The 17,101-nt window shown below is 44.4% G+C and overlaps 1 protein-coding gene across 5 annotated transcripts in view; it reads right to left on the bottom strand.

The window, feature by feature from the left end:
• The window catches only part of PSD3 (pleckstrin and Sec7 domain containing 3), a 1,004,314-nt gene that overhangs the window by 517,091 nt on the left and 470,122 nt on the right, over positions 1-17,101 (bottom strand). For all 5 annotated transcript variants that reach the window (XM_063919992.1, XM_063919993.1, XM_063919994.1 and 2 more), the window contains one exon: positions 12,762-12,956. In XM_063919992.1, the coding sequence (XP_063776062.1) occupies positions 12,762-12,956 (195 nt within the window). The remainder of the gene's footprint in view (positions 1-12,761; positions 12,957-17,101) is intronic.

Genomic DNA, 17,101 nt, shown 5'->3' with positions numbered 1-17,101 from the left:
AGCTGAGTCTTTATAACTGTTTCAGTCAAATCCTCCATAGCTATAACTATAACAGTGTTTATTGTTTTTCCATTTGTCCATTAATAAAGAGAGGCCTTCTAATTAGAGTGTGTGAGTATCTAAGAAACATTTAGGAGAATCTGTCCAGGGCAACTAAGCAAATGTGCACATTAAGGCCACTGAATCTTAAGCCATAACCTTACAATTGAATGAAAAAATGGTTATACAGTATGTGAGGAAGGATTACTAAATATGCAGAATTAAGGATTTGGGTTCTAGATCATAGTGTTCACAACTTAGGGTATCCTTCGCTTTTGATCCCTGCTACTTGCAGCATTCGAATTTGGAAACCATCTGTATGCATCAGTTACACCTGTCAGACAATCACCAGCAATATCTCCACACTCAGCAGTCTCCTCTTCTCAGTTAAAAAAAAATGTGATTGTGTGTCTGATGTCTGTGCATGCACGAACTGCAGTTGTTTAACTCTAAAGGGATCCAGTATAGCCTGTCCGGCCTTAAAGTTCCCAATTGCTGAATATAGGTGATACATCTCAGGATAATTTCCCTGAGTCTGCCATCCCCATAGTGGTCTATGGGAATGCTGGGAGGTTAGCACCAATAGCAGTAAAACAGTTTTGTCGGAAAATAAGCTTTTTCTGTTTCACAGAGTCCTTCGTTATGTCAGCAGTTTCCTAATTTCTGGGGGGAAAATTCTATGCATTTCAGTATTTGATGCCAAAGTATCTAAGAGCAATTATACTCCTGGGCGGAAATTTACTAAAAACCATTTCTTGCCGATTTCAATCGATTTAAAAATCAATTAAAATCGATCTCAATCCGGATTCAGGGACTATAACAGACATTTGCTGACAGGTGATTTTTTTATATATTCATTTATATATATGCATTTAAGCCTGCACTCTCATCAAGTCAATAACATCAGTGGGGTGCACTCAGTGTAAATGCACTGAAACGGTGAGTCCACAAATATAGAAAAAATCCCAATGAGGAGGAGGCACTCTTCCAAACCATGAAATAAGTCCAATTCTGGTACAACAATGTTTTAATATTCAATGTGATAGCTCCAAATGTCGACGTTTCGATTCTGACACAGAATCTTTCTCAAGACGAGCAATATATAGCAGCATCCAGAGTCATATATATACACATATCGATGCCTAATTCAAAGCCCATATGCAGAAAGTGGACTGGAATAGGACAATATACATAGAGGAATAGACATCCATCATGAAGGTGTTCATTCATAAACAAAACAGGAGTCTAAACGTCAGCAAAGGCACTCACGAGCATCAGGACAGGGGATGCAGCCCAGCCCAGAAATCGATTTCTGCACATCTGCGCATGAGCCAGTATGCGCATGTGCAAGCTCCTAATCTGCATTCTCTTCAGAACGCAGTTTAATACCTGGAGGGGGCCGGGAACGGGGCATCAATGCCACATTTTGTGGGCGTCAATGATCTGTTTTAGAGGCGTGGTCTGCGGTGGCTGCATGACATCACAGAGGGCTACTGGAAACATGCAAAAGCATCGCCGCAGTGCGATACTCTCGCATGTCTACGGAAGCGGTAGGGGGAAGCTGCCGGTATGCGGAGCGGACTTGCCCTGTGCTGGGCATCCCCCTGCATGTCAAAGAAATTGATTTTTGTTCTCTCGCACATCTACTGTCAAAGTCAGAAAAATATCTCTATGCACACTACCATATTTGCACCTCACACAGGTCCGCGCTGCGCATGCGTGCGCTTTCCCGTGATAGCGCATACCCGCTGATGCGTGCACCCGCTCGCATCGGTATGCGTATTTACGGTAAAGAGTATGTAGTCGTAGCGTGCGACCCAATCGTTACATATTTCCACAATTAATGTATTTTGTAGATCATGGTCCCTTTGATAGATTCTGAAAGTTTGGTTAATATAGAATGTTTATGAACAGAGGAATCCCTCTTTGTTTGATACGAAGGGTCAGATAGGAGTAATACAGTGGTGTTTAGTATCCATCGGAAGAATATTTAATTAGAAATATTCCGGTGTTGGTTTGAAGCAGATCAATCGCTCGTGCGAATAGTTATGGACATAAGAAGTTTATGAACATTTACTTTATTTGCACTTTATTACCCATGCGGCGGGAAACCCAGTTTCCCTCCCACCTGAGCTGTTGGAAATAGTCACAGCCCACCTGTATGAATCAACCTATGACCTTTTGTTATAATGCGAAGCCGAATTCCTGTGTCCAATGAACAATGAGATTGTAGGGACCATTGAATTGTATTGTGTGTGGGGCATAAATAGCAGGCCGACCATATCCAACTTCACTCTCTTCAACGGTTCTCATTGCTGATAATCGGGAGCTGGATATCGAGGCGCATGCGATCGTTCCCCTTGTGCGTAAGTTTTCTCCGTGATCATATTGTCTTACTGTGAGCCATTTCTCTCATATCTCTCTCTCTCTACTCTTTCTCTCGTATTTTCCCTTGATTAGATTGTATTGTATTGTATTGTATTTATAGTGTAGTTATTTGGTTAGGAAGTCTCTGTTATATTGTAGTGTATCATTTGTACTGTGATTCCTTTTTACAAGTATATTAGTTATAATACATTTAATAGGCTTTGGACCCTAAACAAGTATCTGTGTATTTTCTCATAGTGTTAAGTGTTCACAGAGCGTCGGTGACGCTCAAGCAGCTTTGTAGTTAATCAGGTTACACCAGGTTGCACTTACACATTGTCTCTACATAAAGGTATACTGTGTATCTAATAGTTAAAGGTATAGATATCAAGGTATAACGTTGTGAGCGTCTGCATCGCTGGTGATCTCCTCGTGGTCCCGAGCGCTGCTACGCTATAGCGAATCATTACGATAAGTCAACAGCCAATAGTCTGCCTGCCTGCGATCACTTTGCCGTGAGTGAACGTGACGCCTGAGCGTCTCGATCACGGCTAAGCGATCGATACGCAACTTGCGTACCCTTACGGTACTTCTTACGTAGATAGCGTACAGTGTTCTTAGACCTCATAAAGGGATATATACACGATAAATATTTTGCTTTATCACTACGATCAAGGCTGAATTAGGTCTGATGTTTGGGTACCCATGCATATCGCGCCCAAACAGACAGGGTTTAGCCGCCTAAAATGGCTAAACCAGACTAAAGTCCAGCTCTGGGCATCTAAACACCCGTTCGGACGCTCAAAGTGGCGACTTAGCGCACATTTCTTAGAAAAAAATGTAATCTCTGTGGCTACTAGGCAGCTAAACAGAGCAACAATTTAAGTGCTCCATTTTGCGCCCCCTAGTGGTAGCCGCGGGGAAAATGAATTGAATCGGCCCCAAGATGTTTAATAATATTGCTGATGAGGAAAATCATGTTCGAAGTGAATACCATCATCTGAACTAGAAATTTACAGTAATTAAACGCATAATTTTTCACTGAAACCTTCTCCCCGTGCCTTGAATAGCATACTGCTAAATATGCTGTTTGGTGGCACTGCAACTGTTAAGGCCAGTACTGACGGGAGAGATGTGTGCTGAGTGATCTTAACACAGACCGCTCAGCACACATCTCTCCCCCCGCTCAGCACAGTGCGATGTGCTGAGCGGGGGTGGTGGTGGGGGGGGCGTTGGGGGGCCGCTCACTTCACACAGCGGTGACCCCGGCCAGTCTAGCACCGGCGATAGCGATGCGCAGCTATCGCTGGGGGGCATACGCACGGCAGATCCGTGCTTAATATCTAAGCAATCTAGTCAGATTGCTTAGATTTTAAACAGGGATCTCTCCGTGTGTACCCCCCTGTAGCTAGAGCTACAATCACCCATGAATAGGGAAACTTTGTGGGTTGGCCACCTGATATTGTATGTAAAGAAGCTGCTGGTGATGTGAATTTGGAGTGCCATGCATTTACAACATTAAACAGTGCCCCTGTGAAAAGTCACAATCGGTAAAGGTTCTATACTTACAATACAGCCCACACTGCTGAGAAAGAGGAAAAGAGGAGCCACAGATAAAAGGCTTAAGAAGACAAGGAGAATTAAAAGGAGACATAAAAAAAACCTGAAACTAAAATATGAACTACAAGAGAGACAAATCCAGAGATATTTGCAACTAAAATACATTTTGCAGTTTTTTATATATATATATATATATATATATATATATATAGGTAGATATATATATATATATATATATATATATATTATGCTGTGAAATATGTAGAAAACATTCTTTCTCAAACTGTCGGTAAGGGTTTTATATTTTTTCTGAATGTTTTCCAGGAGCAAGATCCTATGCTATTTTGTTATTGTCTTGGATTATATATAAAAGGGGCACTACTGTGTGCATTATGGGGGTAATTCCAAGTTGATCGCAGCAGGATTTTTGATAGCAATTGGGCAAAACCATGTGCACTGCAGGGGAGGCAGATATAACATGTGCAGAAAGAGTTAGATTTGGGTGGGTTATTTTATTTCTGTGCAGGGTAAATACTGGCTGCTTTATTTTTACACTGCAAATTAGATTGCAGATTGAACACACCCCACTTAAATCTAACTCTCTCTGCACATGTTATATCTGCCTCCCCTGCAGTGCACATGGTTTTGACCAATTGCTAACAAAAATCCTTCTGCGATCAACTTGGAATTACCCCCATTATGTATAATCTGCACTACTGTGGGCATTATATGCAAGAAGCACTACTATTGTGGGCATTATGTGTAAGGGGCACTACTACTGTGAGCATTATGTGTAAGGGGCACTACTACTGCTGTAATTGTGTATAAGAGGTACTACTGTGGGCATTGAGTATAAGGGGCACTACTGTGTGGCATAAGGGGTACAACTGTGTAGCGTAATGTGAATAAAGGGCACTACTGAATGATGTAATATGCATAAGGACCACTACTCAGTGACACATGAATAAGGGCCCTCATTCCGAGTTGATCGCTCGCAAGGCGATTTTAGCAGAGTTACACACGCTAAGCCGCCGCCTACTGGGAGTGAATCTTAGCTTCTTAAAATTGCGAACGATGTATTCGCAATATTGCGATTACAAACTACTTAGCAGTTTCAGAGTAGCTTCAGACTTACTCGGCATCTGCGATCAGTTCAGTGCTTGTCGTTCCTGGTTTGACGTCACAAACACTCCCAGCGTTCGCCCAGACACTCCTCCGTTTCTGCGGCCACTCCTGCGTTTTTTCCGGAAACGGTAGCGTTTTTTCCCACACGCCCATAAAACGGCCTGTTTCCGCCCAGTAACACCCATTTCCTGTCAATCACATTACGATCGCCAGACCGATGAAAAAGTCGTGAGTAAAATTACTAAGTGCATAGCAAATTTACTTGGCGCAGTCGCAGTGCGGACATTGCGCATGCGCATTATGCGGAAAATCGCTGCGATGCGAAGATTTTTACCGAGCGAACAACTCGGAATGAGGGCCAAGGGGCATTACTATGTGGTGTAAATAAGAATTTACTCACCGGTAATTCTATTTCTCGTAGTCCGTAGTGGATGCTGGGAACTCCGTAAGGACCATGGGGAATAGCGGGCTCCGAAAGAGGCTGGGCACTCTAGAAAGATTTAGGACTACCTGGTGTGCACTGGCTCCTCCCACTATGACCCTCCTCCAAGCCTCAGTTAGGACACTGTGCCCGGACGAGCTGACATAATAAGGAAGGATTTAGAATCCCGGGTAAAACTCTTACCAGCCACACCAATCACACCGTACAACTCGTGATACTATATCCAGTTTGACAGTATGAAAAACAACTGAGCCTCTCAACAGATGGCTCAACAATAACCCTTTAGTTAACAATAACTATTTACAAGTATTGCAGACAATCCGCACTTGGGATGGGCGCCCAGCATCCACTACGGACTACGAGAAATAGAATTACCGGTGAGTAAATTCGTATTTTCTCTGACGTCCTAGTGGATGCTGGGAACTCCGTAAGGACCATGGGGATTATACCAAAGCTCCCAAACGGGCGGGAGAGTGCGGATGACTCTGTAGCACCGAATGAGAGAACTCCAGGTCCTCCTCAGCCAGGGTATCAAATTTGTAGAATTTTGCAAACGTGTTTGCCCCTGACCAAGTAGCTGCTCGGCAAAGTTGTAAAGCCGAGACCCCTCGGGCAGCTGCCCAAGAAGAGTTCACCTTCCTTGTGGAATGGGCATTTACAGATTTTGGCTGTGGTATGCCTGCCACAGAATGTGCAAGCTGAATTGTACTACAAATCCAGCGAGCAATAGACTGCTTAGAAGCAGGAGCACCCAGCTTGTTGGGTGCATACAGGATAAACAGCGAGTCAGATTTTCTGACTCCAGCCGTCCTGGAAACATATATTTTCAGGGCCCTGACAACGTCTAGCAACTTGGAGTCCTCCATTTCACTAGTAGCCGCCGGCACCACAATAGGCTGGTTCAGGTGAAACGCTGACACCACCTTAGGGAGAAATTGGGGACGAGTCCTCAACTCTGCCCTATCCATATGGAAAATCAGATAAGGGCTTTTACATGATAAAGCCGCCAATTCTGACACTCGCCTGGCTGAAGCCAAGGCTAATAACATGACCACTTTCCACGTGAGATATTTCAGATCCACAGTTTTTAGTGGCTCAAACCAATGTGATTTTAAGAAACTCAACATCACGTTGAGATCCCAAGGTGCCACAGGAGGCACAAACGGGGGCTGAATATGCAGCACTCCTTTCACAAATGTCCGAACTTCGGCCCTCATTCCGAGTAATTCGCTCGGTAAAAATCTTCGCATCGCAGCGATTTTCCGCTTAATGCGCATGCGCAATGTTCACACTGCGACTGCGCCAAGTAAATTTGCTATGCACTTAGGAATTTTACTCACGGCTTTTTCATCGGTCCGGCGATCGTAATGTGATTGACAGGAAATGGGTGTTACTGGGCGGAAACAGGCCGTTTTATGGGCGTGTGGTAAAAAACGCTACCGTTTCCGGAAAAAACGCAGGAGTGGCCGGAGAAACGGAGGAGTGTCTGGGCAAACGCTGGGAGTGTTTGTGACGTCAAACCAGGAACGACAAGCACTGAACTGATCGCAGATGCCGAGTAAGTCTGAAGCTACTCAGAAACTGCTACGAGGTGTGTAATCGCAATATTGCGAATACATCGTTCGCAATTTTAAGATGCTAAGATACACTCCCAGTAGGCGGCGGCTTAGCGTGAGCAACTCTGCTAAAATCGCCTTGCGAGCGAACAACTCGGAATGAGGGCCTTCAGGTACTGAAGCTAGTTCTTTTTGAAAGAAAATCGACAGAGCCGAGATCTGTACTTTAATGGAGCCTAGTTTTAGGCCCATATCCACTCCTGCTTGCAGGAAATGCAGAAATCGACCTAGTTGAAATTCCTCTGTTGGGGCCTTATTGGCCTCGCACCATGCAACATATTTCCGCCATATGCGGTGATAATGCGTTGCCGTAACATCTTTCCTGGCCTTAATAAGCGTAGGAATGACTTCTTCCGGAATACCCTTTTCCTTTAGGATCCGGTGTTCAACCGCCATGCCGTCAAACGCAGCCGCGGTAAGTCTTGGAACAGACAGGGCCCCTGCTGTATCAGGTCCTGTCTGAGCGGTAGAGGCCACGGGTCCTCTGAGAGCATCTCTTGAAGTTCCGGGTACCACGCTCGTCTTGGCCAATCCGGAACCACGAGAATTGTGTTTACTCCTCGCTTTCTTATTATTCTCAATACCTTTGGAATGAGAGGCAGAGGAGGGAACACATAAACCGACTGGTACACCCACGGTGTCACTAGATGGCCCTTAGTTCCAGAATATTTATGTGAAGGGAAGTCTCCTGACTCGACCATAGTCCTTGGAAGTTTCTTCCCTGTATGACTGCCCCCCAGCCTCGAAGGCTGGCATCCGTGGTCACCAGGACCCAGTCCTGTATGCCGAACCTGCGGCCCTCTAGAAGATGGGCACTCTGCAGCCACCACAGTAGAGACACCCTGGTTCTTGGAGACAGGGTTATTAAGCGATGCATCTGAAGATGCGATCCGGACCACTGGTCCAACAGGTCCCACTGAAAGATTCTGGCATGGAACCTGCCGAAGGGAATTGCTTCGTAAGAAGCCACCATCTTTCCCAGGACCCGTGTGCAGCGATGCACTGATACCTGTTTTGGTTTCAGGAGGTCTCTGACTAGAGATGACAACTCCCTGGCTTTCTCCTCTGGGAGAAACACTTTCTTCTGGACTGTATCCAGAATCATACCCAGGAACAGTAGCCGTGTCGTCGGAACCAGCTGTGACTTTGGGATATTCAGAATCCAGCCGTGCTGGTGCAGCACCTCCTGAGATAGTGCTACTCCCACCAACAACTGTTCCTTGGACCTCGCTTTTATTAGGAGATCGTCCAAGTACGAGATAATTAAAACTCCCTCTTTTCGAAGGAGTATCATCATTTCCGCCATAACCTTGGTAAATACCCTCGGTGCCGTGGACAGGCCAAACGGCAGCGTCTGGAATTGGTAATGGCAATCCTGTACCACAAATCTGAGGTACTCCTGGTGAGGATGGTAAATGGGGACATGCAAGTAAGCATCCTTGATGTCCAGGGATACCATGTAATCCCCCTCGTCCAGGCTTGCAATAACCGCCCTGAGCGATTCCATCTTGAACTTGAATTTTTTTATGTACGTGTTCAAGGATTTTACATTTAAAATGGGTCTCACCGAACCGTCCGGTTTCGGTACCACAAATAGTGTGGAATAATAACCCCGGCCCTGTTGAAGTAGGGGTACCTTGATTATCACCTGCTGGGAATACAGCTTGTGAATTGCAGCTAGCACCGCCTCCCTGTCTGAGGGAGCAATCGGCAAGGCAGATTTTAGGAACCGGTGGGGTGGGGACGCCTCGAATTCCAGTTTGTACCCCTGAGATACTATTTGCAGGATCCAGGGATCCACCTGTGAGCGAGCCCCCTGATCGCTGAAATTCTTGAGGCGACCCCCCCACCGTACCTGGCTCCGCCTGTGGAGCCCCACCGTCATGCGGCGGACTTGGAAGAAGAAGCGGGGGAGGACTTTTGCTCCTGGGAACCTGCTGTTTGTTGCAGCCTTTTTTCCCTACCTCTGCCTCTGGACAGAAAGGACCCGCCTTTTCCACGCCTGTTTTTCTGGGTCCGAAAGGACTAAACCTGATAAAACGGCGCCTTCTTAGGCTGTGAGGGGACATGGGGTAAAAATGCTGACTTCCCAGACGTTGCTGTGGAAACTATGTCCGAGAGACCATCCCCAAATAATTCCTCACCCTTATATGGCAACACTTCCATGTGCTTTTTAGAATCTGCATCTCCTGTCCACTGGCGAGTCCATAAGCCTCTCCTAGCAGAAATGGACAATGCACTTACTTTAGATGCCAGTCGGCAGATTTCCCTCTGTGCATCTCTCATATATAAGACTGAGTCTTTTATATGGTCTATGGTTAACAGGATCGTGTCTCTGTCTAATGTGTCAATATTTTCTGACAGTTTATCTGACCACGCAGCGGCAGCACTGCACATCCAAGCTGACGCAATAGCTGGCCTAAGTATAATGCCTGAGTGTGTATATACAGACTTCAGGATCGCCTCCTGCTTTCTATCAGCAGGTCCCTTGAGGGCGGCCGTATCCGGAGACGGTAGTGCCACCTTTTTAGACAAACGTGTGAGCGCTTTATCCACCCTGGGGGGTGTTTCCCAACGTGACCTATCCTCTGGCGGGAAAGGGAACGCCATTAGTACCTTCTTAGGAACTACCAATTTTTTATCAGGGAAAGCCCACGCTTCTTCACACACTTCATTTAATTCATCTGATGGGGGAAAAACTACGGGTAGTTTTTTCTCTCCAAACATAATACCCTTTTTAGTGGTACCTGTAGTTATATCAGAAATGTGTAACACCTCTTTCATTGCCTCAATCATGCAGTGAATGGCCTTAGTGGGCATCAGGTTAGACTCATCGTCGTCGACACTGGTGTCAGTATCAGTGTCGACATCTGGGTCTGCTTGCGGTAGCGGGCGTTTTAGAGCCCCTGACGACCCATGCGACGCCTGGGCAGGCACGAGCTGAGAAGTCGGCTGTCCCACATTTGGCATGTCGTCAATTTTCTTATGTAAGGAGTCTATACGTGCACTCATTACTTTCCATAAGCTCATCCACTCAGGTGTCTGCCCCGCAGGGGGTGACATCCCTTCTAAAGGCATCTGCTCCGCCTCCACATCATTATCCTCATCAAACATGTCGACACAGCCGTACCGACACACCGCACACACACAAGGAATGCTCCGAATGAGGACCCACAAAAGCCCTTTGGGGGGACAGAGTGAGAGTATGCCAGCACACACCAGAGCGCTATATAATGCAGGGACTAACTGAGTTATGTCCCCTATAGCTGCTTTTTCTATATATTATATACTGCGCCTAAATTTAGTGCCCCCCCTCTCTGTTTTTACCCTGTTCTGTAGTGTAGACTGCAGGGGAGAGCCAGGGAGCTTCCTTCCAGCGGATCTGTGAAGGAGAAATGGCGCCAGTGTGCTGTGAGAGATAGCTCCGCCCCTTTTCTGCGGACTATTCTCCCGCTTTTTTCCATATTCTGGCAGGGGTATTTTCCACATATATAGCCTCTGGGACTATATATTGTGGAATTTTTGCCAGCCAAGGTGTTATTATTGCTTCTCAGGGCGCCCCCCCCCCCAGCGCCCTGCACCCTCAGTGACCGGAGTATGAAGTGTGTATGAGGAGCAATGGCGCACAGCTGCAGTGCTGTGCGCTACCTTGGTGAAGACTGATGTCTTCTGCCGCCGTTTTTCCGGACCTCTTCTTGCTTCTGGCTCTGTAAGGGGGACGGCGGCGCGGCTCCGGGACCGAACACCAAGGACTGGGCCTGCGGTCGATCCCTCTGGAGCTAATGGTGTCCAGTAGCCTAAGAAGCCCAATCCGGCTGCAAGCAGGCGAGTTCGCTTCTTCTCCCCTTAGTCCCTCGCTGCAGTGAGCCTGTTGCCAGCAGGTCTCACTGAAAATAAAAAACCTAAATCTATACTTTCTTTCTAAGGGCTCAGGAGAGCCCCTAGTGTGCATCCAACCTCGGCCGGGCACAAAATCTAACTGAGGCTTGGAGGAGGGTCATAGTGGGAGGAGCCAGTGCACACCATGTAGTCATAAATCTTTCTAGAGTGCCCAGCCTCCTTCGGAGCCCGCTATTCCCCATGGTCCTTACGGAGTTCCCAGCATCCACTAGGACGTCAGAGAAATATGAATCAGTGGCACTATGATCAGTGTAATGTAAATAAGATTGTGCTACTGTGTGGCATCATTTGAATTTGGGGTACTATTGTGTGACCACTGTACATTTATAAAGTGTGGGAGATAGAGCACAAATTTATAGATTGCAGGAGGTGCCGAAAAAACCCTAGTACCGCCCCTGGCTCTGCCTAATGGAAGGGGGAATAGGTGACTGGGGAAATGAGTTCTACTACCTCTCTAGGACCACTTTAAGCCCTGCATCTGTGGCAGCACATGCATTAAAAATGGACAACATCCAAGATAAGCCCCTCTTCCCTTTCTTTGTTTTGTTACAGTCTTGTGTATGTTACTACTGATTAATTATATTTATGTGTGAACAAAAGAAACACAGTGGCATCATACAGGGAGAAAAGTAGTGCAAAGATATCTTTCCCAAAGTAAGAAAACTCGGTAACGCAAAGTCTGAAGGTTATACAGCATTTAGACCATATGGTCTTAACCTGCATAGAAAGATCGGTGGGAATTTTATGGAATTAAAAGATTTGTGTGATAACTAATTAGCTAATTAAAAGTCAAGAGGAGAAAAAAAAACACTGGAAAAGCAGATAAAACTGACATTGTTCAGTGAATATGTACAGTATGTATGTGTCAACAAAATTATAGTACTGCAAAACTGCAGAGTTCAGACACCAAAGAAAATTTCTTGTCATCTGAAGATGCACAATTTATTGCCTGTGTGACAACACTAATCAATTATCCTGCCAAGAAGAGACACTGAGTGACTAATTTATAGTCAGGAGCAAATCCAGTCAAAGTATGCAAATTGTACCTAGGCAAGCCGCAAAAGCTATTTGTTTGCAAGCAAGGACAATGTTACCTGATTTTACAATCAGGCAAAAACAACAGGCTCTGCATTGCTTCTCAATCCCAACATGAGAGTGTTGAACATACTGTATTAGGATTGCTAGGTGCACCTAGATGTTACATCACGTGTAATTTGTGATAATAGGTTAAAAACCCAAACATAATTGCATGCTGCCATAAAGAGATAATGGGGGAAATGTAATAGGGTGTAAGAATCAGAAAGTGAGAGATTTGGGTAAAATTCTCCTTTTTTTTTAAAGTGGCAATCATTTACAGTACATGGCAAAACCATGTTCATTTTGCCATGTAAATAATTGCCGCTTTTAAAAAACATAATTTTACCAAAATCGTTCACTTTCTGATTCTCACACCCTATTACATTTCCCCAATATAGGGGAAGATGTACTAAGCAGTGAAAAGAGTGGAGAAGTGAGTCAGTCAGTATTGAAGTAACATTTATAATTTGAATACTATAAAATTATTCAGAGCAGCTGATTAGTTGCCATGGGCAACTTCTCCACTGGCTCACTTCTCCACTTTTTTCACCACTTAGTACATCTCCCCCATAATCTTATATCATATACAGTAGCTTTTGTTTCTCTTACTATGATTCTTCTTGTATGATACATACTTTTTTCCTAAGTGCTTTGCAACGTCAGAGCGTTTAAATCCATCCAGCTGGAAGAGCCGTTTGGCCAAGCGCTTCGCTGCTTGTAGATTACTATTGGTCCCATTGCTGAGGTTTTCAGTGCTTCCTTTTTCAAGGATCTCAGTGCTGCCCATGTCATGCGAGGCCTCTAGAGGGTTTTTGCTTGGTCCACCATCACTAGAAAAGAAAGAGAAGAAGAAAAAAAACATGTGTTTTTGTCATGAGTCAAAACTATAAAAGCAAATAAAATTGGTATTTTTATAGGCATTAATTATACTCTGAGGCACGCCACTATCAGATATAGTTAACGTGTAGGCCGGCTCATGTCCAATAGACTAAGTCAAGAGACAACAAAGTATACTGTAAGTGACAGCACAGTGACTTATAACATTGGCCAACAAGATAGATTTACTAAATAAAAGCCCTTAACCTCTACTATGCAATAATTTAAGTGGCAACTATTCTTCATATATCGGTGTGTTAAACCCCTTTATTACCATACAGCATACTGTAAAACAGGAGAGAACATGTTTTCTATAAAGCAGAAATGATAATGTCTCACTAAGGAGGCAGAGCTAATAACCAACTTTACTTAAAACTAAAAAAGCGCTACTGTACCTTTAACACCTCTGTAGGCGTGTACATGATGACTGTCATCTCCTCAGAAGATGGTTTATTTAAAGGCTAAAGATTAATGAGTAATAGCCGCAGCTCACCCCATAAAGCTGTAGTAATTGCAAAGAAACTTCCTATTTGCTGATGTGTGAAGGACTGTAAATTAATATTCAAATGCAAAAGCCTGCTGAAGAGTAAAACTGGGTCATTCCATGGTAACAAATGTTACATTCTGAAAATATATTTCATGTGAAATATATTTTTATGAGCATATGTATTGAATATTTTGTGCAAAGTAAATGTTGTTTGTGTGGTACATGATATGCTTTAATTTTGATGCAAAGTTTGTCATGAAAACTGGTAACAAACGTTACATAAAAAGACCATTTTCATGGAATGACCCATCAGCACATTACAGTCTGCACACGTGCTGCTTGCTGCTTAAAGCATCTGTAATTCCCACATCACCATTTAACGTCATCTGAAGTCAGGCACCGTATCCATATTTCATCTAATTTCTTAGACAACCCAGCATGCGCAACTACCCCAGACTAGTGCATCTATTAATAAGGCATCTGTAAACAAACACTGATGTAATTAACATATAGTACAATATCATTAGTAAGCACATCATTTTTTTTTCTAAGTATTATGGTGAATGGCTTCTAAACGCCCTATTCTGCTATCTGATAGCAGGAAAGGAAAACACTGGTATTGCCCATTTTCTAAAATGGTTTACAAAAATGACGGTTAGTTAATAAGGGCAAAACAAACTTTTTTCGTACCCAACTTCCAGCATGTCTTTATATACTCCTTCCATAAGAAACAACTTAGCAATTATAAAAGCATGTCTTTTTTAAGTTAAGTCTTGCTTCAAAGAGGAACACAGCAAAATGATTTTATAAAAATAGTATATCCTGCCCTAGTGGCTTGTCTAAGTAATGCAAAATAAGATTTAGCACATTCCAAAAACACATCTGTAAATAAACTACTACTCCAATCACTGGCATATACAGTACCATAGGTGCATGGTAACTCCCTGACTTGTAAGTCCCCTTCCCACAAACCTATACAGATAGGCAGGGCAACTACCAAAAGAGAGTACAGGGGTGTTGCTAGGGTGCATGACTGCCAAGACCTCTGTCCCCCCTCCCCCTTCCCTGCTTACTGTGTCTGGATGCCATGACCTCTGTCCCACATCTGCTTACTGTGATTCCCACATTATATGCCTTCTGTGTGTCCAAAGTATTATTCTGATCTCCATAAAACATCTATGACTCCAGCTCTTCCCGGAAACTGGATCTTCTCAAGAAGGTCAGGTCATGTTGCACTCAAATGACTTTGCAAGCAAGGGACCACTCCAAGCAAAACTATCATTGTCTTTAAGCAGAGTAGCCTAATGTCACAGGCTCCAAAGGCTAGAACAGTGATGAGTGTGATCACATGATTACATTGAACTATACATGATATACTTATTTTAATAATGATCAGCATGATGAAAAACTAAAAGTGCAATTTCACATAAATAGCGCTCGCTATTGAGCGTAAGATGTGCATGAATAATATATAGGGTGGTGGATTTTTCTTTTATTTATTTCTTTCATGTCATGACACTATATAGCCAAACACTGAACCACTTCACTCCTACTGGTTTGATTTGTTAATCATTTACAATTAAATTATGTACAAATAATAAAAAGACAATCATTGATTACCTAAGTATTTACACCATCCCCATTCTTTTTAATATGTGATATACTGAAAATAAGAATTTACTTACCGATAATTCTATTTCTCGTAGTCCGTAGTGGATGCTGGGGACTCCGTCAGGACCATGGGGTTTAGCGGCTCCGCAGGAGACAGGGCACAATAATAAAAGCTTTAGGATCAGGTGGTGTGCACTGGCTCCTCCCCCTATGACCCTCCTCCAAGCCTCAGTTAGGATACTGTGCCCGGACGAGCGTGCATAATAAGGAAGGATATTGAATCCCGGGTAAGACTCATACCAGCCACACCAATCACACCGTACAACCTGTGATCTGAACCCAGTTAACAGTATGATAACAACGAAGGAGCCTCTGAAAAGATGGCTCACAACAAGAATAACCCGATTTTTTTAACAATAACTATGTACAAGTATTGCAGACAATCCGCACTTGGGATGGGCGCCCAGCATCCACTACGGACTACGAGAAATAGAATTATCGGTAAGTAAATTCTTATTTTCTCTAACGTCCTAAGTGGATGCTGGGGACTCCGTCAGGACCATGGGGATTATACCAAAGCTCCCAAACGGGCGGGAGAGTGCGGATGACTCTGCAGCACCGAATGAGAGAACTCCAGGTCCTCCTCAGTCAGGGTGTGCCCCTGACCAAGTAGCAGCTCGGCAAAGTTGTAAAGCCGAGACCCCTCGGGCAGCCGCCCAAGATGAGCCCACTTCCTTGTGGAATGGGCTTTTACTGATTTTGGCTGTGGCAAGCCTGCCACAGAATGTGCAAGCTGAATTGTACTACAAATCCAGCGAGCAATCGTCTGCTTAGAAGCAGGAACACCCATCTTGTTGGGTGCATACAGGCTAAACAGCGAGTCAGATTTTCTGACTCCAGTCGTCCTGGAAACATATATTTTCAGGGCCCTGACAACGTCAAGTAACTTGGAGTCCTCCAAGTCCCTAGTAGCCGCAGGTACCACAATAGGTTGGTTCATGTGAAAAACAGAAAACACCTTAAGGAGAAATTGAGGACGAGTCCTCAATTCTGCCCTGTCAGAATGAAAAATTAAGTAAGGGCTTTTATATGATAAAGCCGCCCATTCTGACACACGCCTGGCTGAAGCCAGGGCTAATAGAATCTTCACCTTCCATGTGAAATATTTTAATTCCACAGTGGTGAGTGGATCAAACCAATGTGACTTTAGGAAACTCAAAACAACATTGAGATCCCAAGGTGCCACTGGGGGCACAAAAGGAGGCTGTATATGCAGTACCCCTTTTACAAACGTCTGAACTTCAGGCACTGAAGCCAGTTCTTTCTGGAAGAAATTCGACAGGGTCGAAATTTGAACCTTAATGGACCCTAATTTTAGGCCCATAGACAGTCCTGTTTTCAGGAAATGTAGGAACGACCCAGTTGGAATTCCTCTGTAGGGACCTTCTTGGCCTCACACCATGCAACATATTTACGCCAAATGCGGTGAAAATGTTTTGCGGTTACATCCTTCCTGGCTTCGACCAGGGTAGGGATGACTTCATCTGGAATGCCCTTTCAGGATCCGGCGTTCAACTGCCATGCCGTCAAACGCAGCCGCGGTAAGTCTTGGAACAGACAAGGCCCCTGCTGGAGCAGGTCCTTTCTTAAAGGTAGAGGCCACGGTTCTTCCGTGAGCATCTCTTGAAGTTCCGGGTACCAAGTCCTTCTTGACCCATCCGGAACCACGAGTATCGTTCTTACTCATCTCCTTCTTATGATTCTCAGTACTTTTGGTATGAGATGCATAGTGTCAGATTGTGTTTGGTCTGTGTCCCCGGAGGGGGCGCTAGTGGGTCAGTGGAGGTGGAAGGAAGGAAACGAGGAGGTTGAATAACGTTCCTGCGCATGAGCGCAAAGGTATTTTTATTAGGCAGATGTATAACAGTTATTGCAGCAGAAATAATAATAACAGATGAAAAAAGTCAATCACTCAGTAATGAATCTGAAAGTCTATGGCAA

The sequence above is a fragment of the Pseudophryne corroboree genome, chromosome 1 (genome assembly GCF_028390025.1).
Source record: "Pseudophryne corroboree isolate aPseCor3 chromosome 1, aPseCor3.hap2, whole genome shotgun sequence".
NCBI classification, from domain to species: Eukaryota; Metazoa; Chordata; class Amphibia; order Anura; family Myobatrachidae; genus Pseudophryne; species Pseudophryne corroboree.
Note: the sequence above shows the minus strand (reverse complement) of the source record. Positions and strands in the feature narration are given on the sequence as shown.